The following is a 25,068-nucleotide window of genomic DNA, read 5'->3' as shown; positions in this document are numbered from 1 at the left end:
ATGGTCAGTGTTGGAGCCGACGGAGGGAGGAGCCATGGAGAGGAAACGGTCATCAACCCCATGGAGCCGACCGACGGTGGCAGAGCAGGTGGTCGAGGAGACTGAGGCGGAGAGCTGAAGAGCCAGGGTGACACAGAGGCGCTGGAGGTCCTAGGCGACACCACAGGCGACACCGCAGCCAGAGCGACAGAGGACTGAGGTGGAGCCGGGGGGAGGGAGGAGCCTGACAGAGCCAGAGGGATGGAGGGACGAGGCGAAGCTGGAGGAGTGGAATCCTGAGGAGACGGATGGTCGACGACCGACCAAGGCGTAGCCGGAGAGACGATGGAGCCTGGTGAAGCTGGTGGATTGACGGAGCACGGTGGAGAGGAGGGAGCTAGAAGCCCAGGGGGAGCCGTCGGGTCTACAAGCCGAGGTGGAGTCTGGGACTCGGAGGCGGGACGATGAAGCGAGGGATCCTTCACCCATGGTGGCGATGGAGACTGGCAGACCCATGGCGAGCTCCAGGTGGAGGGCAGAGGATGAGTGCAGGGGCTGCTGAGATCCATCGACAATGTGTATCAAGGGTGGGAGGGTGGGATAGCTTGAGGCTTTGCACGAGGCGCGGGCACTGGAGGCTTTGCACGAGGCGCGGGCACTGGAGGCTTTGCACGAGGCGCGGGCACTGGAGGCTTTGCACGAGGCGCGGGCACTGGAGGCTTTGCACGAGGCGCGGGCACTGGAGGCTTTGCACGAGGCGCGGGCACTGGAGGCTTTGCACGAGGCGCGGGCACTGGAGGCTTTGCACGAGGCGCGGGCACTGGAGGCTTTGCACAGGCGCGGGCACTGGAGGCTTTGCACGAGGCGCGGGCACTGGAGGCTTTGCACGAGGCGCGGGCACTGGAGGCTTTGCACGAGGCGCAGGGCAGGCGGCCATCTTGGGAAGCGGCGCTGGGCAGACGGCCATCTTGGGAAGCGGCGCTGGGCAGACGGCCATCTTGGGAAGCGGCGCTGGGCAGGCGGCCATCTTGGGAAGCGGCGCTGGGCAGTCGGCCATCTTGGGAAGCGGCGCTGGGCAGTCGGCCATCTTGGGAAGCGGCGCTGGGCAGGCGGCCATCTTGGGAAGCGGCGCTGGGCAGGCGGCCATCTTGGGAAGCGGCGCTGGGCAGGCGGCCATCTTGGGAAGCGGCGCTGGGCAGGCGGCCATCTTGGGAAGTGGCGCTGGGCAGGCGGCCATCTTGGGAAGTGGCGCTGGGCAGGCGGCCATCTTGGGAAGCGGCGCTGGGCAGGCGGCCATCTTGGGAAGCGGCTCGGGGAAGGCGGCCATCTTGGGAAGCGGCTCGGGGAAGGCGGCCATCTTGGGAAGCGGCTCGGGGAAGGCGGCCATCTTGGGAAGCGGCTCGGGGAAGGCGGCCATCTTGGGCAGCGGCTCGGGGAAGGTGGCCATTACTGGAGTTGATGCTGTATCCTTTTCCTTCTCAACACCCAACGTGAAAGCTGACCCCACAGTCACTAAACCAAACTCAATAAACTGAGCAAGGGACTCACGTGGACCCTTGCGAACAAGTTTTGATTTGAGTGGCTGATTTACTCCCTCATGAAACAACTCAATCAATAAGCAGTCAGGTATGTCAGAGAGGTAAGCCATGTCCAGAAACTCTTGCGTATAATCCTCAATTGATCGGGTGCCTTGCTTGAGGGCCAATAAACGTCTAGCGAGGGTCCTACCTGGCCATGGATCAGATGAAAAGCCGCTGGATCCTGGTGCGAGGTTGCATTCTGTCACGAATGAGCGGTCTGAGGCGTGCGGATCCATGTGCAGGCTTTTATTGAACAACGGCATGGTCAAAACAGGCAGGCGTCAAACAGGGCAAACAGATGTATAAGAGGCGAGGCAATAACAAAATCCAGAGACAGGCGGTGGTCAGGTCAGGCAGCAAACAATCACAGAATCTAAAGACAGGCAGGGTCAAAACCAAAGGATCTACAACTTAGGAAACTCGGAAACTACAATACAACAGGCGAAACAATGCAACCTGCAGGTGAGTGGCTTGCTGCAGTTTTTATAGTCCTGGAACAGGAAGTTGTCGCAGAGGGAGTGGATGCAGATCACCCAGAGGTCAGGGCTCCCTCTGCTGGCTTGGTGACAGGTATAGACAACCACGATTTTGTGTTCAGGTAAACTTTTATTTTCACAATTCTATATAGTCCAGAGGTTAATTATGAGAGAGCCATACTTTTACAGTTCTGATTTCCACAGGATGAATAAGGCACCAGTTCAAGGCTATGAGAAAGACGTGGGATCCAGGACGACCCATCGTATCATGTTACCCAGAAAGTGCCACGCATCTGGACAGCAACACACACCTGGTGCTGTTGCCCTTCAAAACACTAGATATCCAGTGGGTCACCAGTGCTCTATCCGACGGATCTATCAAACGGTGAGAGAACATCGTGAAAATCAACAAAAAGAAAAGAATGTTATTTTATATTTAGAATAAAAAAATGAACCATTTTCATCACGGTTAAACAATTTATCACAGCATCCTCACAATGCTTCCAGATTTATATATATATATACCAATCAGAAAAAATTTAATTCAGCCATGCTGTGTAAATTGCGAATAGTTCACTATTTAAGTATATAAAGTTTCAGGATAATTCATACAATCTCACTTGTATGAATTCATAAATGCCAATACGTTAAATTTGTATAAATTACCTATACCTAACTCCTCCCCTAAATCAACCCTTAACTGGGGTTTAGACAAATTGTACAATTGTCTAAAAATTGTACTAGTGAAGTCGGACATATTGTTTACGAATCACCAACCTTGTTAAAGTTATTATACAAATTGTTCTAAAGAAAAAAGTGCTTCTTTGGAGCTTGAGGTGAAATGCGAATGTGACATCGGTTTTGTTAGTCATGTTTTAACATCAATGATTTATTTAATAGTTTTTACCCATTTTCTTGACAGAACACGTTTTAAGGTTATAGACAAGCTACAAGCCAACAAGGACCAATAAGATCAGTATCTTTTCTTTTTTTTAACAATAAACCTTTCAGTAAAAGAGTTCATTTAAAGACCTCTGGATTGACATAATTGGGCAGATGAAAGTGCACTTTGTCTCTACAATCTTCACCAAGGAGACCTAACAGCTATGGAGACCAATGTTATGATGCAGAGGCTAGGCATGGGATAATTGTACGATACGTTCAATGGGAACCTTTCAGCATCACTTGATGCTGTGCAAAGGAGATTCATTTTACATCTTAACAACACTTTGTTTAAAAAGTGTCAAAATGCTAAAGCTCGTGTTGTTTAGATGTCACTATAGCTTCTGAAGTGACTTATAATTGGTTTCTCATTCTTTTAGGCGATGGTTATTCATCCCTGCTTTCATGCATTATGTTCACAATAGTTGGCTGCACATTAAGTCTCAAAGATCTTATCCATCTACAGGTTTTCTTGGGCTAATTTTCGCATTTCACATTTGCGATGAGGTAAAGCTTTTACTTTCTGGGGTGTATGTACTGTGCACTAATGTCGTTTTCTTTTGCTGATGTGTTTTTTGCTTAGGGCCACATGTTTGGCTTTGGTGCAAACAGTAAAGGCACCTGGCACCACTATTTCAAAAACACACCCAAGTCTTTCAAACGCACTGGTAAACACAGCGGAGGAATTGAGAATGAAACCATCTTAGAACTTCAGGAAAGGAGACTGATTAATCTATACATGGGGTGGTGAAAAGAATAATGACCTAAAGTAACCCAATTATTTATTGATATTTATGACAAATGCATATATTATCTTACTTTACTCTTTGTTCAAAAAGTACATTTCCATTCAAATGTTTTGGCTCCGAAAGCTCTTGTTGTTTTTTTGTAACTTTGCAATGATCCTGATTAATTATATTAATGATCTGTCGGTTGGGTGCGTTTGTGTGCGCAAACAAGCAACATGTTTTATTTAATTTAATGTACAAATTTTTGATTTGTATTTTAAGTGCAACATTTTAGAATGAAAACTGTGATTAACTAAAGGCAAGATATTAAATGCACATACATATAGTTGTTTTCGCCGGTTCTTTCATTTAGGTGTTTTATTTTGCATGCGATTGCACTATTAAACCATATACATTTATACATTTGTTACTTGTATACATCCTTTTTTTAACTACACTTGTAAAATTACACACAATGAAAACAAGCAAATACTGAAGTTTAAAATGATGATAAAAAGGCATTCAACAAAAGATTTTGATTTTTATCCCCTTATATTTACAGTATATACACATAAAATTGATACTGAATCGAGATCAACCAAGCTGAACCTAAAATTTTGGCAATCCTGCTGTGTATTAATACAACATTCAAACAAGTTTTTTTTCTAGTGTGACTGTATTTTGCTTATTATCGCCTTTCATTCACTTGTTTGTCATCATATTTACATGCACTAATCTTTCATGTCAGATACGATGGACCGGTTTTAAGTAGCCTACATACATGCACCTACAGCACAAACATGTTCTGCTTGGGCTATGAATCAGCATCTCGGAATTAAAGTTTGAGTCAGATCATCATTGTGAACCATGCGCGATCAATTACTTTGTGATAACCGCTTCAAAACAATTTGTTAAGTATTTGGACAGCACTATCGGGGGCCACTAGGGGATGTCAGGCTAGGGACCCTCAGGATCCCTAGCCTGGCTTGGGAGCACTGATACCACTGGACTAGAGAGTGTTGGGGTTGCCGGACTTGGGGTGCCGAGACTACTATACTTGGGAGTGTTATGACCAATGGTCTCTGCACTAATCTAAATTAGAGAGAGCTGGGACCAATGGACCTGGAAGGCCCCTGGACAGTTGGACTAACAGAATGGAGTAGAGGACAATGAACAGCAGACTTGGGACCAGCACTTTTGTGTTGTAACAGGGGTGATGAGACGAGAGGCATGCGGTTCCAACGGCATCGATTTTTCTGTGACATGGTTAACAATGAGCAGGGTCAGAAACTATGGCAAACAGGAATGTAGAAGATAATCCAAAGGTAGTCCAGTAAACTAGCGAGGGTCAGTCCAGAAAGGCAAGACAAAGCAATAATCCAAACGGGCTGCAAGACGTCAGGTAAAGAGTAAATCCAAAGCAGGCAGAAATCAGTTAAATAGAATGATAAATGCTAACAATACGCTCCAACTTAAATACTGTGTGTAAAGTGATTCAGATGAGCATGGGATTTGCGACAGCTGTGTGAGCGCAATCAGTGTAAGGACTGATGGGAAATGCAGCCCAGGTTGAAAGTTCAAGAGTCAATGTGGAGAAGAGCTGACATTTGGTGGTCAGTGAGTGGAAATTTGTGGACCAGAATCATGATTGTATCTTAGAGTGTTTTATTGTTGCTGTTCTATTGTTTCAATTGATCATCGTCTCCGATGTCCATCTTTTATACTCCTGTAGCACACCCAGCCGCTTTATTTTTAAGATCACAAAACTGTTTGATGTAGTCCTCAGTGCTATTGGCTAATTGCTGGAAGATCAAAAATTTTAACTCTGTTTTGATGTTTTGTAACAGTTTTGATTTTTTTGTCATGTCGGGGACAATTGTGTTTATTGTGCGATATTATGTCATGCAGTCGATTTGTCCAGTCACACTTTGCCATCTCAAAAGACACATAATCAGTTTCGCAGACTTTTAGATGAAATGTTGACCTGCTCAACTCAATTTGAGTCATTAGCTATCTTAGAGAATTGGCTAAAAACGTATCTCCTCCATTTTATTTTGACCGTCTAACTCTAGCACTCTATTCTAATTAAATTTTTTTAAAAGCTTGTTCCTTTTAGAATTTCATTTACTAACTGCTTGTATTGTTTAAAAAAAAATAACACTAGCTTCTTTTTTATGATTTATTATACAATTAACAAAAAGCAAAAAAGGGCTATAACACTAGCTTGCTCTATTCTTTTTCTAGTCTATCAGTTTTCAGTTTCAGTTGCATATTGCTCTTTTGTTGATTTTGACTTCTATTTTCCTCATTTGTAAGTCGTTTTGGATGAAAGCTTTTGCTAAATGTAAATGTAAAACACATTTTAGTCTATTTTTTCCTATGCTATCAATAAACACTTTAAAAATAATATGTAAGCATGTCAGTCAACAAAATATCATAGTCTTATATTAAACAAATCATTGAGTGAAAAGAAGAAAGCTGCTGTGTTTATAACTGTAGAGTATGTAAACTATTTAAAACTATTTAAAATAAAACTATTTAAAAAACATTGAAGAGTTTTACACACTGGCATTTTATTGCAGCAAATGAGATCTTATTCTACATTTATTAACATTTTTTTTATTAATTATGCATTCTATTAACTGTTAAATGTCCATTGTTGTATTTTATACACAAAACTAATTCCTGATTTACATTTTTCTTACTTAAAATTATATTATTAATTAGCAGTTAATCAAGTGTAATAAATGCCATTTAATTTGTTTCATTTTGCACCATTTTGTTCTGTTATGCATTATATCGTAAGCCATGTTTCTATATTAATATCTTTATGTATTTATGTATTTTTGAGGGGAGACTCTTTCTCATGAAACCGGTTAGCATACAAGGACTCAAATAGTTGACAAAACATGCTGGCCATTCCAGCGCTGGTGCTATTTCCACAATGCAGTATGTGGTGAAACAGGCCATTCGAAAAAGGTCTGCAAAAGCGGTAAACAAGGTTGTAAAAAAAAGGAAAAACCCAAAGAAATGTGCAAATGATGCAGCCAAAGACTATAGATAGGCAGGGTCTGTATTGACAGTAAATTTGTTGAAATTATTATAATGATTATTTTTTTGTAATGCAAAATATAAGTATAAAATATTATATTATTGCAAATACTGAGATTGAGAACAGCTACTTTAAGGGAACCTGGGGAGTTGGAGCAGCTACAAAGACACAGAAAAATCACTCAAATGGAGCGAAGTGATTGGGCAGCACCGACAGTGGTAGTTCCTTAAAAAAGACGGTTCTGTCAAGACTTTTAATCGCTATATACTTCCGGAAGAATATCCACTGCCAAAAGCTAGCCACCCTAGCAGGAGGTAAGCTTGTCGTTTTCGTTGGCATACCAAAAGTTTAATCTAGATCTTGAGGCAGAGCATTATCTGACAATCAATATTCACAAAAGTCTTTTCCGTTATCGCCACCTGGCCTATGGAGTCTTGCCAGCTCCGGCGTTTCCTTATTTGGTCATGTTCCTGTGTTTCTGTTTTTCCTCTGTGACCCAGCTGCCCTGATTAGTTCATTCTGTTCACCTGATGCTAGTTAATTGCCCTCACTTTTGTTTGTATTTAAGGCCAAGTCTGTTTTTGGTTGTCCGGTCACTGTGATTCTAAGTTGTGTTCTCCAATAGCTTTGTTATTATTAATGAAAGGAGTTTGGACTGCACCCGATGTCTCCAGCTCTGACGAATACCGTTTTGTACTACATCATTGTTGTGTAAATGTAAATATTGTGTAAAAGACTATGAAACAAGCACAGACAGAGAATCACAGTATGATCTAATAAGATGGATCTACTTGTTAGGCAATACTTTGCTTAAGTCGAAAGTAACATTTTGCCTAATAACAGCAAGGTTTTTATTTATTGGGGCATATTCATAGTTTATGCGGAGGCTGCAACATGATAGTGATCGTTATACAATGCAGAGTTGTGGCAATTTTTTGTAATTACAGTTTGATTAAGGTGAAAGACATCACAGTTCACGTGAACGATTCAGAACACTACGTGAATGATTGCTTTTCAATTGGGGAATATCCATCATACACTTTCACTGCCATTCAGTTTCTGCTGTGTCTGTATTTATTGCTCTTTTAAGTCCTCTGAACTCTATCCACATGCAATCCGTTCATATGTAAGAATGTAAAATTAAGGCCTTTTTGAATACAAGCTTTCCCCTTGTTTATCAGTGTCTTTCTGTCTTCTAATTCATGTTTTACCACCGCTGAAGGATATATGGAAGTTGAATATATTGCCCTCGAGTAATTTCAATCATCTTTTGATTGAGGCGTAGTATGTATAAGGTTCTTCGGTGGTTCTTGGGTTCAAAGAAGAACCCTCTTATGAGGAACTGTTTGGAATTGTTGATGCTGTTCTTTGGCGATTAAAACGTTTTAAATTAGTGATCCAGAACAGTGTTTTTTGGCTTCTGGTACAGAAGTACACTGCTGTAAAATGTTTGGGGAAGGGTCTGAAGATTCAGACCTCGGTAAATTGAAAATTAATTCATGTTAAAAAATTTTATTTGTTCTCTGAATGACTAATTTGCTATTAAATATCTCGTATAAATGTGTGCATCACACGTACATGAGTTTAGACAGTTTGCGAGAAAGTTTAGCATGTTATGAAAATGATAGCTGCAAGACACTGGCGGACTGGACAGGTCTTTTGTAGAGTTATGATTGAGGGTGTGGGTGCAGCCCCACGTTGCCAGATCCAGCTGTTATAAACGTGTCTTTTCTTTTTCTTTATATTCAACACTTTAGAAAGTTAATGAAATAGGAAGTTGCAGTTTAGAGTCAGTGATATCTATCTTATTTTAAAAAGATTGGACATTTATTTTTGTTCTTTTGCTTGTTTTAGTAGAAATATCTGGCAACACTATGATCTCAGGCACTTAAACTGACAACCGTAAAATCTCATGAACAGGTTTTTGCTGACAGAGTGTGACATTCTGTAAGGGGTGGGGACCTCAAATCATGATATTACCTGTCAGAAATGTATTTTACCTGTCATGTAATCCTCCCCAAAGAATGTTAAGACAAAATGACAAGAATCTGATGTTCTGACAGGATGATGGTCATGATGATGGTAAGGACGAATATTTTTGAGAGCACCCTTTCAATATACTAATATGTACACTATACTATTTATTTTAAAAGTTATGAAGTAAAGTAAGTGATAACATATACAGATATAACCTTGAAGGTCCCACCCTAATATTCCTTATTTGAAGTTACAAATGTAATTTCACACTTAATTTTACAAGCTATAAAAATGTGCAGTGGCATTATTCAGGTCTTTCCACGTTGTTTGAGCTTTCTTTTGGAAGAACATCAATACTGCAAATGCTGTATCTTGTTTTATGTCAAGACAAACATGTCAGGAGCGGCCGAATGCTTATCATTTTTCGTTTAATGCCTGTAGGTGTGTTCTGTGTTGAAGCGAGACAAAAATGCAGCTCTTACACACCGTCGGGTTTCCATGTTTTATTGGGACTTTCCAAAGGCGTAATGGTTTTATAGAACCACATGACAAGGAGAGCTCAAACAAAAACCCCGGAGGGTGGATTTATTAAAAAATGTTGTGTATAATGTGAAATCTGGTACAGACTCTTTGTGATGCAGTGGGTGCGAGCCGTGGTAACTGCGGGACGATAGGTCACACGCTGCTTTCTAGGGGAATAAGAGGCAAAGGTTAGTCTCAGCTCTTCTGGAGGCATTGCACAAAGACTGGCGTGCCTCGTGGGGCTTTTCAAGCCGGTATGTGAAGGAGTGCAGCTGTGACCGATCAGTCGGTGATGGGTGCAGCCAGGTGCTTCACGTTGGTTTCCAGGGCGATGCTGATACTGTACAGACTGTATGTGTTATTGTCCTACACCAACCCTACACCTAAACCTTCCCCTTACAGGAAACTATTGGCAATTTTACATTTTCAAAAATTATATCCTGTATGTTTTATTAGATATGTTTCCTCATGGGGACCTAAAAATGTCCCCATAAGGTGTATATATAGGTTACCCAAAAATAAAAATGACCCCATAATTTTCTCATTAACAAGCCATCCTAGATGTACTGTATATGACTTTCTTCTTTCAGTCAGAATTAAAAAAAAAAATTATCCTGGCTTTTTCAAGCTTGGTAATACAGATGGCCATAAACCGTATATATATCAGTCTTGAAATTAAATCAGTAAATCAGTAATCAGTAAATCGTGATGATATAAAATGAACCATTTTTTTTTTTTGCAAATAAAACCAAAAACCATGGTTACTACAGTTAAACAGTGGTAACTATGATACTTCAATAAAACGAATCAATACACCAATAAATAAATAATACTACAATTTTACTGTAATAAAACTTCCTTAAGAGACATGACAAATTAGTAAGTCTGAACTGTTCAAACATCATTTTTATACCGACTATAGAGGCTTATTCTTTTGTAGACATTGGCAACAAGTTGCCTTTGCATGACTTGACAATATGCCTATTGCAAACATTAAACTATTGTAAACTTCAAAGCTGTGTATTATCAGAACTACTTTGACAGTGTTTTTATGGCACTTGAGTAAGCCCCAGAATTTTTTGTTTTGCAGAATTCCTGTTAGAGAGACATATATATTTCAAACTATAAATAATACCGATAAGGAAGCACTTTGCACCGTAAAATAAAAATAAAATTAGCAAAGAATTACCACACAACATACTTTGGTGAAAAATCACTGTTTTTGATTTTCCCTTCGAGAGCTTGCAACACACACTTACAGAGCAAACTAAAAAATACAATACATTTTTACATACATTCCAAATAAACAAAATAAATGATGAGTCTAGCCAGTAGACTACCTAGAATGGCATAAAATGGGAAACTTCCCCAGCCCCAACCCATGCTGAAGTCAATGAAAACTGAAAACTGAAAACAATGAAAACTTTTAATAAATAAAAGAAAATAAAAGATAAACTTATTAAACTATTTTCCTTGATATAACTGTGCACCTTAAGCAAGAAAAATAAAACCCAAAATTGAAACAAAAACATCCATATCAATAATGTAAATCAAACAGATATAAACCCAACAAAACACATAGCATAAATGATCACACAGTCTTTTCCCTCATAGTAATGTGTGCGGTATCAGTGGTTCTTGGGTGAAGTTATATTAGTGGAGTCTGATCAGCATCCTCTGCAAAATCAATGGTTTTTGATGGAGTGGAGCTCCTAAAGATCTCTTTCTACTTAAACTTCTCTACCGTAGAAACACTGATGTTCTTGATCTACTGTGGTCCGATCTGCCATTCCTTTTTGTTTCATTTGAGATTTTGTTTAATTTGCTTGTGATCTTTACGCGCCTGGCCTTTGATCTTGTGTGCATCAGGCTTTTGATCTGTCCAGTGCTGCTCTCAAGCAAGGGTGCATTTACTTTTGACAAATTTGGAATGAACTTTGCAAGATACGCCAGCATATTCAGACCTTTCTGTAGAGCGTGTTTGTCATCTTGATAACTCCCCCCGAGGCAGCTAGAACACTCTGTGTGACTTAAACTAGTTAGTCTGCTTGAATGTGACGCTGCCTTGGCATGTATCCTAAACCAGTGGATCTCAATTCCAGTCCCGGGGACCTCCTGCTCTGCACGTCTCTCTTGCATGTCTCTCTTATTTAACACACCTGAATGAGACCAGATCAGCTCCTTTGTTCAGTTTATGGATCTCTCTGCTAATCAGCTGATGATGTGTTAAATAAGGGAGACATGCAAAAGGGACTGGAATTGAGAACCACTGTTCTAGACCACTGAACAGATTTTCGTCCTTAGTGTGTTGTCAGATTTTTATTTTATTTCCTTTTCATCATGCCTAATGCTTGACATAATCAGAAATTTTACAGGAGTGTGTTTGATATTTCTCAAGGAAACACTTAATTTATAATTTATCGAAATAATGCAGTATTAACAGATCAAATTGTCTTCCTTTATAATAATTACACTGTCCACTGTACACTATGGACCAATTAACCTATCTTTAATCGTACCCCTAAACTTACCGAAAACACGTGATATTGATGCGCAAAAAATTTACTTTGGCGTATAAATGACAAGCAAGTGTTTGGCGTGCATATCATACGAAATTTTAGGTTTTTGTTTCATTTGGCGTACTATTTATCTCATTTATATTAACTAATGTTCCGTTAAGAATTCTATGGTTTATGAATAATTAATAAAAGTTCTTATAGTGTGTTGATGTTTTCAGGTAAGCAGAGAAAAACGTATACCCTGGATTAATGAAACAGTGGCATACATTCGCATGGCAAATACAAAAGATAATGTAGAAAAAGCAAATACTCTGAACCCCAAGTGGATTTACACAAGAAGCGAATGTTAAGTTGTGCCCCACTGTCACCTGCTGCAAATATAATTACAAAGCATGCAGAGTAATAATAATAATAATAATATAATCAATACAGATACAACATAGTCAAAGCTCAAAACGTTTAGCTCCAGCAAATCAAGACAAGCTGCAACAAACATTGCCCTCTAGTGTCCGTATATAAACTCTTCTATTATTTACCATATTATCAAATCAGTCAGAAATTTTATGTAAATATATTTTTAGATATTTAATGTTTTCTTTACCTGCATACACATGTTTTCTTACATTGTTACTTATAGAGGAACAATTGTGTTCAAAACCATTATGGAACTGTGGGAAAATGCGTTGCATTTTAGCCGTCCTACTGATGGGAATCAAGGACATGCCTTTTTTTTTGGATCGGTGGGTCAATACCCAACTACCAATAAGCTTCAGGACAAACAATACTGATACGTGTATTGTTTTTTCTCCATATATACTTCTGTGTTAATTAGACGAATTAGAAGCTGTTCACATAAACCAATCTCAAACTGATGATGGTTTGGGATGAGAAACTATTTGCCAGGTGCAGGGTTGGGCCAGACTTCCCCAGGACCACTTGCTTAGGGCCCCCAAAACACTCCCCCGAATATCTGATTCATTTAATAGACTCACAGTGAACCAAATCAATTTGACGTAAAACGCTATAAACATAAGAGATACATATGTGTGGGTAGGTGGATAGGTGTGTGTGTGTGTGCGTGTGTTTAGTCAGAAGGGGCCACCGACAGCAGCAAACATTGGACTGAAAGCTTAGATGATCTGTATTACAGCTTCCAGTCGGGAATGTTTACAGCTCCAAGCAGCCGTTCACACACACAAACACATGGATTATTATCAGGCAAACCACTCAGAACTGAGATATTTGTTTCATTGCATGTATGTTTTAATACTGGAATGCTTTAATAATGAAGAATTGCACAAACTTTGAATCATCTAAACCAGCAACATTCATGTTAGACACTATTCAATCTAAACTATTAAAATAGCGGCTTCCACAAGTCATAGATTTTAATTACTAATTCATCTTTGTCATTAGTATATATCCACAAAAAACTTTTGGCTGTAGTTAAGCCTCACATTAAGAAACCACATCTTGATCAATCTCGAATCTCCCTTTTCTGTCAGAGATACTAGAAAAGATAGTATCCTCATAACTATATTCATTCTTAGAGAAAAATGGTATCTGTGAGGATTACAATAGTACTCAGACTGCTCTCATCAGAGTTACAAATGACATATCACAAGTGAAATAACTCAGTACTAGGGCCATTACTTTTCACTTTACACGTTACCTCTGGGAGATATTATCTGCTATGCTGTTGATACTCAGCTCTATGTTTCTTTGCGGCCCAGTGATACACACCAAATTGAGAAACAAAATGCATAGTCGAAATAAAACACTGTCTAAAGCTTGATGGCTGCTCTGTTGATTCTTCTTTATCAGTTTGGAACCTAGGTGTGCTGTTTGATACCAGTCTTTTTCCTATCTAGCACCCAAACTCTGGAACAATCTCCCTAACACTGTTTGGAAGCAGACACACTCGGTTTAAATCTAGATCAAAGACACATCTTTTTAACCTGACTAACACTAATACCATTTGTTAGGCTGCATTAATTAGATCAGCTTGAACCGAGAGCTCCTCATAAAACACAATGTACTCGTTACATCATAAAAAGAATGGCACAATCTGACATAGCTGTGTTTAAAATTGAACTGGAAGTTAAGTGCTGGGCGTCCGGCCAGAGGAGAACTGACCCCAACTGAGTCTGGTTTCTCCCAAGGTTTTTTTTCTCCATTCTGTAATGGATGGGGCTTTGGTTCCTTGCCGCTATATCCCTGGCTTTATCGTCTTGCTTTTAATAACAAATTGTTCAATCTCGTCATTATACGATCTATTTTATTAAAAAAAATGTTAACTTTAAAAACTGTTGAATTTTTTTCATACAGCAGTTCATAGTGACCATATCTGTCAAGCCTACAATATCATGATAAACAGTAATCCATATGACTACGGCTTATTTTTTTTAATGTAAATGTAAAAATAGTTATTATTTTTAAATGTGGAAGTTTGCCATGTTTTCAGTTATTCTGCTTATGCAAACATAATCTAATATTGTGAGCTGGTATTTGTTATCATGTTATTACAGTTTATTATCATAATCATAAACAGTTCAACAAATAGTTTATACATTTGCACATTCTAAGGAAATAACGTATTTTAATGTAGAAAATAAGATGGTTTTAACAGATTTTATATGGAAGAGATAGATTGAAAGTTAAGTTATACAACAGCTTTGAGAGAAACAGACAGAAAGTATAATTTTTCAATGAAAATGTTGCATACGGCACTTGTCTAACAAACAAGCACCAGTTTAATCCTGTAGAAACAATTACAGACAATCACAGATCACTTCATGACTTTTAGAGTAGCTGTAGGCCTGATGGTTCTAATGGAAACTCATTACTTAAACCATCCAGATGCTGAAAATGTCCAGTTCCCACAACCTTTGTCCTACTCAGGGTGGGCAGAGGGGTTTCGGAGGTCACAAAGGTCAGCGGGACTGTTGTTGTGTCACAAAAAAGGTTATGTAGAACCCCCTCCAATCTCCCTTCGCTATCTGGTCTGACAGATGGCAGAGAGACTAATTCTGGTTAGTTTTAATAGCCTTTAGGGACTTTCCACCTGAACAAGATGCATGGGCCTGTCAGATTTTTGTTATTTTTATTTATTTATTTATTTAATTTTCAATGTCTAGGTTGCTTTGCTGATCAAAATAAAAAAATAAAAATACATTTCTCCTAGGATTTTAGTAGTAGAAAGTGCTTATTATTGAGCTATGAAATATTTAGCATTACTAAAAATGTCTTTACTACCACTTACAAGCCCTTGTTAAAATAAAAGTATTACATAACATAGTCGACCAACCAAACATACAAAAAAATACCAAAACAGACAAACAATCAAACTTTTGCATGTGCATATGAGTTTAAAATACCTGTTTTGAATGCTAATACCTTGATATTGCTAAAGTAAAAATACAAACCTACCATAAGATAAAAAATAGCTGTTATAATTAATATAGAAATGCACTTATATATGTTTATAAACAGAAGTGCACAAGGAAAAACAGAATTGAGATGATTAAAAATTAAATCCTCACAATGAATTATGTTTCAACACAAATCCCCATCATGCGTCATCAAGTATAACCTGTAAAATACCTGCACTGCACTACACATCTGCATTACACGGGTTGCTCTCATGCTTACCTTAACTCCTCTTGGCAGATACATACAGCACAATTAACTTTCTTTGTCTGTTTTTATGTTTCTTCTCTTCTTCTCTCTACGCGCCCACTTTAACCTTTAGTTACTCCACACTGACAAAAAAACGTCACCGTCGAGAAACAGAGTCCCACCCACTGATTGCAGGAACACCCCCTTTCAAATCACAGACTTCAGCAGCTCTCCGTATTGGTCAGCGTGCCGATCATTGTTAGCTAATGCGTTAACATTTGCATCTGATCCCAGTCCTAACAAATAGAGAACAATGTGATTGTGATCCGCTAGGTGGCAGCAGCTGGCTTCTCCTGTCTCAGAACAGCACTAACATCACTCAGGACTTCCAAAACATTCAGACTAATCAGAGCATCTGTCCATTTCGCCATAAAATTATGGATCCTTGTGACAATTGTGAATGTTCTTTATATTTCCAGCCGTTTGGGTTCACCTGTGCTAATCATTCATGCCGAACACAGACATCAAATAAGCTCCCAGGCTGATAAGGCCTATCTTGCCAAACAACTTGGGTTAGACATGGTTTAAGAATCTTTATTTGCACATTGAATTTAGTCCTATGAGCACTTCACTAAATTATGCAACATCTAGTTCCTAAATGAGCGAGTCCAACAGATGATTAACGTTTGGTATAATCAGAGAAGGTTTGTCAATGGGAAGGTTTGGGTGGATATATATATACAACTTATTAGAGTCTATCGGGAGCAGCATCGGTCCATACATTTATGGAAAGCTCAGATTTAAACATTTTCAAACCTGGTTTTGTGCTCCATGGTCAAAAAAAAAAAAAAAAAAAAAAAAAAAAATATATATATATATATATATATATATATATATATATATATATATATATATATATATATATATATATATATATATTATATTATTTATTTAAAATTATTTAAATTAATTAGAAAAAAAAAAGCAGAGGCAAAAGAGGGACAGTAAAGACATTTCAAATGTTACAAAAAATAAAAATAAAGAAAATAAATGTTGTCGTTAACTTTCCATTGAAGACAAACGAAAAACAGCATATCAGAATTATTTATGAAGAATCATACGACACTGAAAGCTTTAAAATATATTGAAATAATACTAAAAAAAATACAATTTTAATAATATTTCAGAATATCACAATTTTTACTGTATTTTATTTTTTATTTATCATTAAACAAACGAGTAAGTGATTTGTTTCAGAAACATTAAAAAACCCAAAACTCCACGAAATACGTTTTATTTCGGTCTGGTATAATTTGTTATGTTTGTTTATGTTGTGGTGCTTTTGTTCTTATTTCAATATTGAGCTCATGCGACAGATTGTTAGAAGAAATATCAGAAGCAGATGTTTATTACAGTTTGTCACTTTTCTAGGATTCTGACAATGACAGACCTTTAGAGTAGGTACTGTTTTACTGAAAACTGTCAGTATAGGCTTGACGTGACCCTCTGAAATCGAGTTAGCTAGTGGAAAACACATAGGAGAATAAATTAGACTCAAGTTTATGATTTTTTTATTTATTTGTGATATTAGACCTGAGAAGTTTTAGTGGCACTTAAGAAAGAAAACATAAAACAACAGCTGTTGTCTAGGTCTGACACGTAAATTGTAAAGTAAAAATAGATGTTTTTATGATGTACCGTTAATATACACTCTCATCCATAACATTCAACAGCTGTATTTAATTGCTATGTAAATTAAAGTCTTTATCTGTTTGCAGTCTGGTTGTTGTTGCTTGAATGCAGGTGTTCGCACATTTCTTGAGATGATATTCTGTCTTCATTTCTGAGCTGGAGTCACTCATGTCGCTTGGCAGCATCTCACAGAAACATCAAAGCTAATTTGATGGCATGGGGAGATCATTTATTAGATTTAAGACAGTTCGTTATTTAGCACTGATCATAAATATGCCCTTAAATATGGCCGAAAACAGATTTTTTTCATTATAGTTCATTTTTTTGTGAAGCGAAAAGCTGTTTGTAAGGAACGAATCCATCAAGATGATTACACTTAATATGCTGCTTCCTTCGGAAATATAAGTACTCCGTTTATAATGTTGCTTCCTCCAGTGAAAGAGCTCCGAATCAGGAGGGAAATATGCACAGAAACCATTCTAAACAAACGTTGGTGGATTCTGATGTGAGAAGACACACTTATTTACACATATGCTGGACAGAAGCATTGGTTTAAATGTCTTAATAATGGATTTGATTCTTACAAACACAAGTTACTTGATGCATTGTGTTTGTGTGAATTACTTGTGGATTATGAGGATGTTTTTATCAGCTGTTTAGACTCTCGTAATGACGGCACCCATTCACTGCAGAGGTTCCTTTGGTGAGCAAGTGTTAGAAGCTGTCATAAATCAACCAATTAATATAACTGTTTATATATTTATTTTTATTTTTTGTTATGCTAAAACATTGGTTTATAGAGTAAAAGTAATCAGATTTTCAGCTAGTAGATGATATGAACCAGTAAAAATAAACTGCACTGAGCCTTTTTTGGGACAAAAATAGCAACACTGCGAAAAGTTTTCATAGAAAAGGTTATGGTTTATGGTTTATTTTGAGCCATATGACTTCACTTACATGCATTTGCACATAAACACCTTGATGTCTACAGAAAGAATACTACATTGCAACAGTTGGGTTCTGAAAACATAAAAAATATTTATTTAAAAGCAAAATATATTAACTAGCCTTCATACTATTCTTACAGATATTCATATATATTTTAGCTTCAAATCAGCATTTGTGATATTGTGATTAATCTCTGGTTGGATGCTTCACGGCTTAAAAATCTCTATTTGGAGAAACTTAATAGGAAAATACTTCTGGATCCAAGGCCACTGAAAAGTTATTATATGAGTGTTTAGTAGCCTACATCTTCACATTATATGTGAGTACGCTTTGACCTCAGTTGTTATTTTAAGGCCAAACTGTGAATCACAATCACAGTTTTACCTACTAAAAATAAAGTAACGAACGATTGAAGTCTTTAGTGAAGCACAAGGCAACATGACACGTCTCCTGCGCTCGTCAAAAGCGCTCACATAATGTTTCTCTTCTTTGATTACTGCAGACAGACGCTATTGGCGGAAGAATACAGTGACAGCAAAAAGATGACCCTGATATCTGCCAGCACACAACCTGATGACATCTCTGAGGGCTAAAGCGTGCATTATTGAAAAGGAAACCATTCAGCATGGACGGATTTGAGTTTCTATCTTGTTGAGAATTTCCGATAATACAATCCATCTGCCTCCACATTTGTAACCGAATAAGTCTCCTTCGATCAAAACACTATAGACATTTTTGTGAAGTCTGAAACTGCCACATAAATTGACGGTAATCACATGCTTTCATACCCTGCTGTGTCCATTCATATGTTCTGGCCTTTAAATTGAAGGGTGTGATTTTGAAATAACAATAGCTACCATACGGAAACGCGGCTGAGCTCACAGCTGTCCAAGAAGCAGGCTGGTTCTATAAAATCACTAACGCTAAATTTATTTCGCTTCTTTTTTTATTTGTTTCATTTTTAATCATTATTGTGGACATTATTAACGGTGTGGAGATAATTAGGTTTTTTAAAAAATATATGGTTTTGACTTTCCTCCTGGTTATTTGTCAATCCGGCGTGAGGCCATTTATATTTCATTATATCCTGTATCATGAGACGTGAAAGAAAAGGAGGGAAGGTGAGGAGAGAGAAAATATCTGAAAAGCGATCAATTTGAAATGTAATGGAGTGAAACCTTGAGATTGATTTTATTGCCATTTTGTGGTGGTCAGTAATTTTCCTGGCCGTTGAGTGAGAGCAATTTTGTGTGTGTGTGTGTGTGTGTGTGTGTCTCTCTCTCCATGTGTGTGTGTGCAATGCTGCTTTCATTCTTGGTAAAAGCTGGTCTTGTCGCTACAGGTGAGATATGAGCCAATCAGCATAGCTTCAGTGAACAATCAGCGCAAACACACTAACATTCAGCTTGTTGCTTGTTTAGAGCTAAATGCTGGAACTGTTGCATTAAACCAAATTGAAGCGCTTATTATTTCACAGGGTGCTTAGAGTTTTGTGAAAGCTTACTGCAAGTCTATGAAGTTATATATAGCGTTTCAGATGCACTAGCAGATGAAAAAGGAATAGTTCACTCATAATAAAAAAAATTGCCACGACAATCTTCACACATTTGTTTTCCATACATGCATGGTCTACATCCATGTATAAAAATTGCTTTGTGTGTATGTGTAACCACACACACATGCACAAATATAAAGCTTTATTGATGCAGGTTAAATGTCAGTGACATTAACATTTCAGTAGTTTTTTTAAATGTAAAGTTGTGCGTGAGCCATATAGACTACATGTTGCTTTGAGATTTATTTTAGCTTTTTTAAAATGTATTTATTTATTTTGTTGCTACCAACAGTCTACAAGAAGTGGAAACATTTATGAAAGAAATGAATTCATTTATTCGGCAGATATTTTGTTCCAAAGTGACTTTCATTGCATTCAAACTTTTTACTTTTTTTCTACTTTCTTTGTAATTTACTGCATGTTTATTACACGTCTGCACTTTTGTTTCTTAATGTGTCCCAATTATGGATTTTTGAAAATGACCTTTCATGTAACGCAGCTCTAATTGAATGAAAACGTCCTGCAAAGTTTTAAATCTGAAAGTGCACTGTGTATAAAGTTTTTGTCTCTCCAAAGAAAGAGTTGACTCTGAATCATTTAAACGAGTCATTTTTAAAACAAATTCTATGCTGATTTTGGCTTTCCAAGCTGATTTTGATATCAAGAAACATTAGCATAAAGCATATGTCTGCTTGTTGGTGGTCTGAAAATTCGTTCTGTGCCACTTTTGGAGCTAAAAATAGCATTTCCCGGTAACCCTGTACACAAAGATGCAGTGCCTCTCAAAAGCCACTTTATCAGGCGTTACAATCATGATGAAATGAAAATGAGACTAATCAGACCAATCACCGCAGATCAGCATCACGCAGAGGTGGGGTTTGGAGAATGGTTCAGCGAATTATTTCCATATGCCATTATTTCCATCTCAAGATTGCATTCTGTCATTTATTGACATTTTACATGTATGCATTTGGATGCTTTGCGTCTGAGGGACTTAAGTGGTTTCAAACTGTGCATTTTATCAGTGCGTCCCTTCCGTGCTGGGAATCAAGAGCACGACCTTGGCATTATGAGTGCAGCGCTCTAGTGGTTGAGCTACAGGAACACAGAATCAATTCTTTGGCATATTCTGTTGTCATTCAAGACAAATGCACTCAATGTCACTGAAAATTGTAATGGTCTTTTTGGAAAGAAAATAAGTCATAAACCAATGTCCAACCAGGCAAACTTCAGTTCAATACAGGATAAGGTAATGAATTACAAGCATTTTGATCCTTTCTAAGTAAATATCACAGTATTTTTGGATCACCTTCATGAACAAGAGTTGCTGAAATCTAGCAACGCTCCCTACCATCTGCCTGAGCTCTCTGGCACTGTCCTGCCAGATTTATGTTTTGTATTAAGTAAAGGCGAAGCTACTCGTGTTGTCTCACTCTATCAATAGCAGATACATTAGCGATATCTACTATGTGCGAGAACACTATTCATTTACCTCGACCTGTCCCTGCAGGGGCGCATGCAAGCTTGTAGAAGGTAAAGAGCTGTATCCACTTACTCCTCGGTGGGACCCGGGCGTCAGGCTCTGGGTAATCGATGCCCATCGAGCGGAGGGAGGGTGCAGGCACGGGAGGAGAGGAATCAGGATGAAGGCTCACAGACTTTGTTTCTGTAGAATTGCAAAGTCAGATTTTTGTAAACTTATATGCTATTGCTGTAGGTCAAACAGTAGAACGCTGCGCTACCGTTCAATTCCCAATCCCAAGGAATGCATGAACTGATAAAATATATAGCTCGAATGCAATGCAAGCTGCTTCAGGAATTTTGAACTCAGAGAACAAAAAGAATATAAATAACCAACTTACAAAAGTACATTCTAAGAATTTTGCTGATGTTCCCATTAAAGGGTTAGTTCACCCAAGAATTAAAATTCTGTTATTAATTAGTAAGTAGACGAAAGAAGGACTTACTACTTTCGTCTACTTACTAATTAATTAATGTGTCCCTTTGGAACACATATTAAGATATTTTCAATAAAATCTGATAGTTCGATGAAATCTCACTTTCAGGGGCCCAGAAATGTAGTAAGAAATAAAATAGTCTATAAGTGGTTCAACCGTAATTTTGTAAAGCTACAAGAAACCAAGGCCGTAATCATGTTATAAACACTGAGCCACGGTATTTCCCTGTGCACCGTCTAATGATTCACTACCTAGGGCCAAGAGACAAGAAACGCAGAGTAACAATTACGTTAATCCACACCGTTGTTCAGATATATACGACCCATATAAGACTTTCTAAATGTTGAAATAGAATATGTTGCATGATTTTTTTCGTTAAATTTAGTCAAAAAAACAATATTCATTACCCTGCAGAAGTGCATGCAAGCATGTAGAAATTAATATTTTTATTTGTAGTTTTTATTAGTTTAGTCAACATTTAGCAGTCTGAATGTTGACTCGATTTGAAAATAACCACTCACGTAATGTTTCATGTAATATTTCTGCATAATAGACTATAATATGTCTTCTCAACTAAGCCCAAGCAATAAATTTGGTTCACCTAAAATATTTTTACCCTTCCAGCATTTTGTTAATTGGATTTTTTACATCTTAATTGGTCTTAAGATCAAAAGTGTTTGTTAGTCTAGAGGCCTCTAGTGGACAGTGTGGGAATGAGAAGATTTTGAGAGATGAAAATGACACGGGGCAAAAAAGCAGGTAGGTGTTCTCTGCCTTTTCACTCTCTGTATTGCATGCCATAGCCACAATGAAAGCCTCGGTAATAATGGAGTCTTCAGGTTTCTGCCGGCACCAAAGCGAAGCCGCGACCTCTATTAGAGTTAACGCTTGCGCCCAGTGAAGTCTTCAGCGACTGGGAGTGCTGTTCTAACATCCAAACCGCCTCTGTGTATATGTGTGGCTGTGTATACATGAGGAATAACAGGCTCTTGAGTTGTTGTGTAAGCCTGGCTTAAGGTCATTGTGTGGGATCTGACAGTAAGGGAAGCCTTGGCATTTATAACCTGCAACTTCAAGCAGCAATGTGAAGAAAACACACACACACACACACACACACACACACAAACTCAGTTTGCTGTATATATCATTGCAATTATGAAGTTCAGGCTCCCGAAACAAGCTTATGAATATTTTAACATGCAGGAAATTATTTTTTATACAGCACGACGTGTGCAACATTGGAATTTTTGAAATATCACACATATACACAGAGTCAGTTTTCCGCATATAATTGCAATTTTGAAGTTGACGTTTTGAATATTTTACAATTTTACATTTAGGAAATATTCAAAGTTGTGACATCTGGGCAAAGACTAATAATTCATGTAATAATTCATCAGAAAAGCATGCCGCTCAATGTAGATCATGAGAACAACACTAATTTAAGGTGTTTTTTGCTTCACAAGACGGTAAGTGATGTACTAGAGTGGATTACTTGTGGATTATTGTTATGGTTTAATCAGCTGTTTGGACTCTCATGCTGACGGCGCCCATTCACTACAGAGCATTCATTGCTGAGCAAGTGATAAAGTTTTTATCAACCATTCCTGCAATATGCTGCTTGTTTTTTACGGACGTTTTGATTTGTTTGTATTAGAAAACAGCACAAAACTATCGATTAATAAAGTAATGTTTTTTCAGTGTGCTTGGGCCCAGGGAGGCCCCGAACGAAAGGTGGGCTTCTGCTCTGCAGATCTAGGAGAATCTGTTCAGATAACCTATGCACGTTCAGGGCCGAGGTCGAGAGTTCTGGGTGTCATTGGCAGACAGAAAGCAACGTTCTGATGGAGACGTGCTGAGTTATGATAGATTGAGTGCTAGAAAGAGAACAGGAGTCACGCAGGAGTGCAGAGAGATGATCCATATCACCAATCAATATCTACTGCACTCCTTCTCAGCAGCCTGCTCTCGCAGTGAGTGTGTGTGTGTGTGTCTGTGTGTGTGTGTGACAGGAACAGTTGTAGAGATCCCTTTAACCTTGTATATGGACAGGTTGTTGGAGCCCCTGCGGTCTGATTTTAATCACATCCTCTGGTTATTCACCGTTACAGGAATGAGATACTGTTATCTACGAGAAATTCTCTCCTGCTCATTTTTTTTTGGACGCAAACTCCTCGTACAAAGAAGAAATTCACCTCTTCAGCACATATAATCAGCCCAAGAATAAACAGGCGTGTGTATTTGAATGTTTTTCTTTTTTAGCTAAAGTGTGTGTGTGTGTGTGTGTGTGTGTGGAACGTGCGGTTTTTATCACGGTCAGACCATCACCAGTAATGATTTTTCTATTGCTGTCATAACATGACATTGATTTGACAGATTCCATTTCAGATCCACAAGTTTAATGAGATATTTTTAGCCTGGAGCCAAACTGTGTGATCACCTTTTCTTGATGGAATTGCACCGCACTTTGATGAAATAATCACACATCATGCTAAAATACGGTTAATTGCTTTTGCGTTAAATGTCATGGTAGCGGTTCTTTGATTTACCAACACTTTACCTTAATTGGCTTGTCCGCTAAAGGACAAACTATCAAAGGCGATTTACATAAAAACGTTTTGTTTGTCGTATATTTCACAAACTTTACCTTTTCTTTGATTCCTTTAATTCCTTCTTCATCAACGTTTTTAAAAAATCCGCTACTCTTAAAAATGATTGATATTGATGGTTTCATGAAGAACCTTTAAAGTGCCCCTATTATTATGGATTTTTAAAAAATACCTTTCATGCAGTGTTTAGGAAATGAACGAAAGCACGCTGTAAAGTTTAAATCTAAAAGTGCACCATGCATAAAGTTATTGTCTAGCAAAGTTGACAAAGAGTTGAAACAAGTCATACCAAGCCTTTTATTTTGGCGTCAAAAAGAGATATTTGCATATTGTAGGTTTTTGGAACCATAGAGCCATATTCTCAACATTTTGTGCAGTTTTGCTTCTAAAACACATACGTCAATACTTTATTATTGTACGCTGATGTGTAGTTTTTGTCGTGATTGTGCCATTGCAAGTGTTACCTTCACAATCTTTGCGTTGCTTCATTCTTTCTTAAATGTTCAATCAGAATTATTTCAATATGGATGAATGCATAATCTTCGAGGATCGTTACATTAAAATGGATTTTGTGGCATGATTGTGATGACAGAACTGCATGTGAAAGTGTGTGTGCATTTCTAAATGCACCTGCTTTCGGTCGTCTATGCATCATTCTCTCCACCCCTCGACCTCGTTCGTCAGCTCCACCAACACTTACCCAGCATGCATCTGAAAGAAATTGAGGCACACTTTGTAAATGGCTTCTCTGTTTTTGTGTTTGACATGCATCAGTGAGTCCTACCTGCCTAAGTCAAAGGTCAAGAAGAACGTCTGTGACTCATACTGTGAGTCTTAATGTTGAAATCAAATGCAAATTTGACAAAATTCTCTTGCTTTTAATATTTAGGACGCTTCTGTGACTGAGCTGTTA

At 38.2% G+C, this 25,068-nt stretch overlaps 1 protein-coding gene across 3 annotated transcripts; it reads left to right on the top strand.

Moving 5' to 3' along the window:
• The first annotated feature begins 1,844 nt into the window (after window positions 1–1,844).
• On the top strand, window positions 1,845–19,444 carry LOC122324012 (CMP-N-acetylneuraminate-beta-galactosamide-alpha-2,3-sialyltransferase 1). 3 transcript variants are annotated; one of them, XR_006247087.1, is made up of 2 exons: window positions 1,845–2,420; window positions 18,536–19,444. XR_006247087.1 is itself a non-coding variant. In XM_043218178.1 (2 exons), exons 1-2 carry the CDS (start codon window positions 2,202–2,204, stop codon window positions 3,726–3,728), a joined length of 387 nt encoding a protein of 128 aa, XP_043074113.1. In that variant the 5' UTR covers window positions 1,845–2,201; the 3' UTR covers window positions 3,729–4,056. The 3 variants fall into 3 exon arrangements, 1 of the variants encoding a protein (XP_043074113.1); XR_006247086.1 differs by lacking the exon at window positions 18,536–19,444 and adding an exon at window positions 2,958–4,056; XM_043218178.1 differs by lacking the exon at window positions 18,536–19,444 and adding an exon at window positions 3,561–4,056.
• The last annotated feature ends 5,624 nt before the right edge of the window (window positions 19,445–25,068 follow it).

This window comes from Puntigrus tetrazona, chromosome 19 (genome assembly GCF_018831695.1).
Source record: "Puntigrus tetrazona isolate hp1 chromosome 19, ASM1883169v1, whole genome shotgun sequence".
NCBI lineage: Eukaryota > Metazoa > Chordata > Actinopteri > Cypriniformes > Cyprinidae > Puntigrus > Puntigrus tetrazona.
The sequence above is the reverse complement of the archived record's forward strand: the minus strand, read 5'-3'. Positions and strand labels throughout refer to the sequence as shown.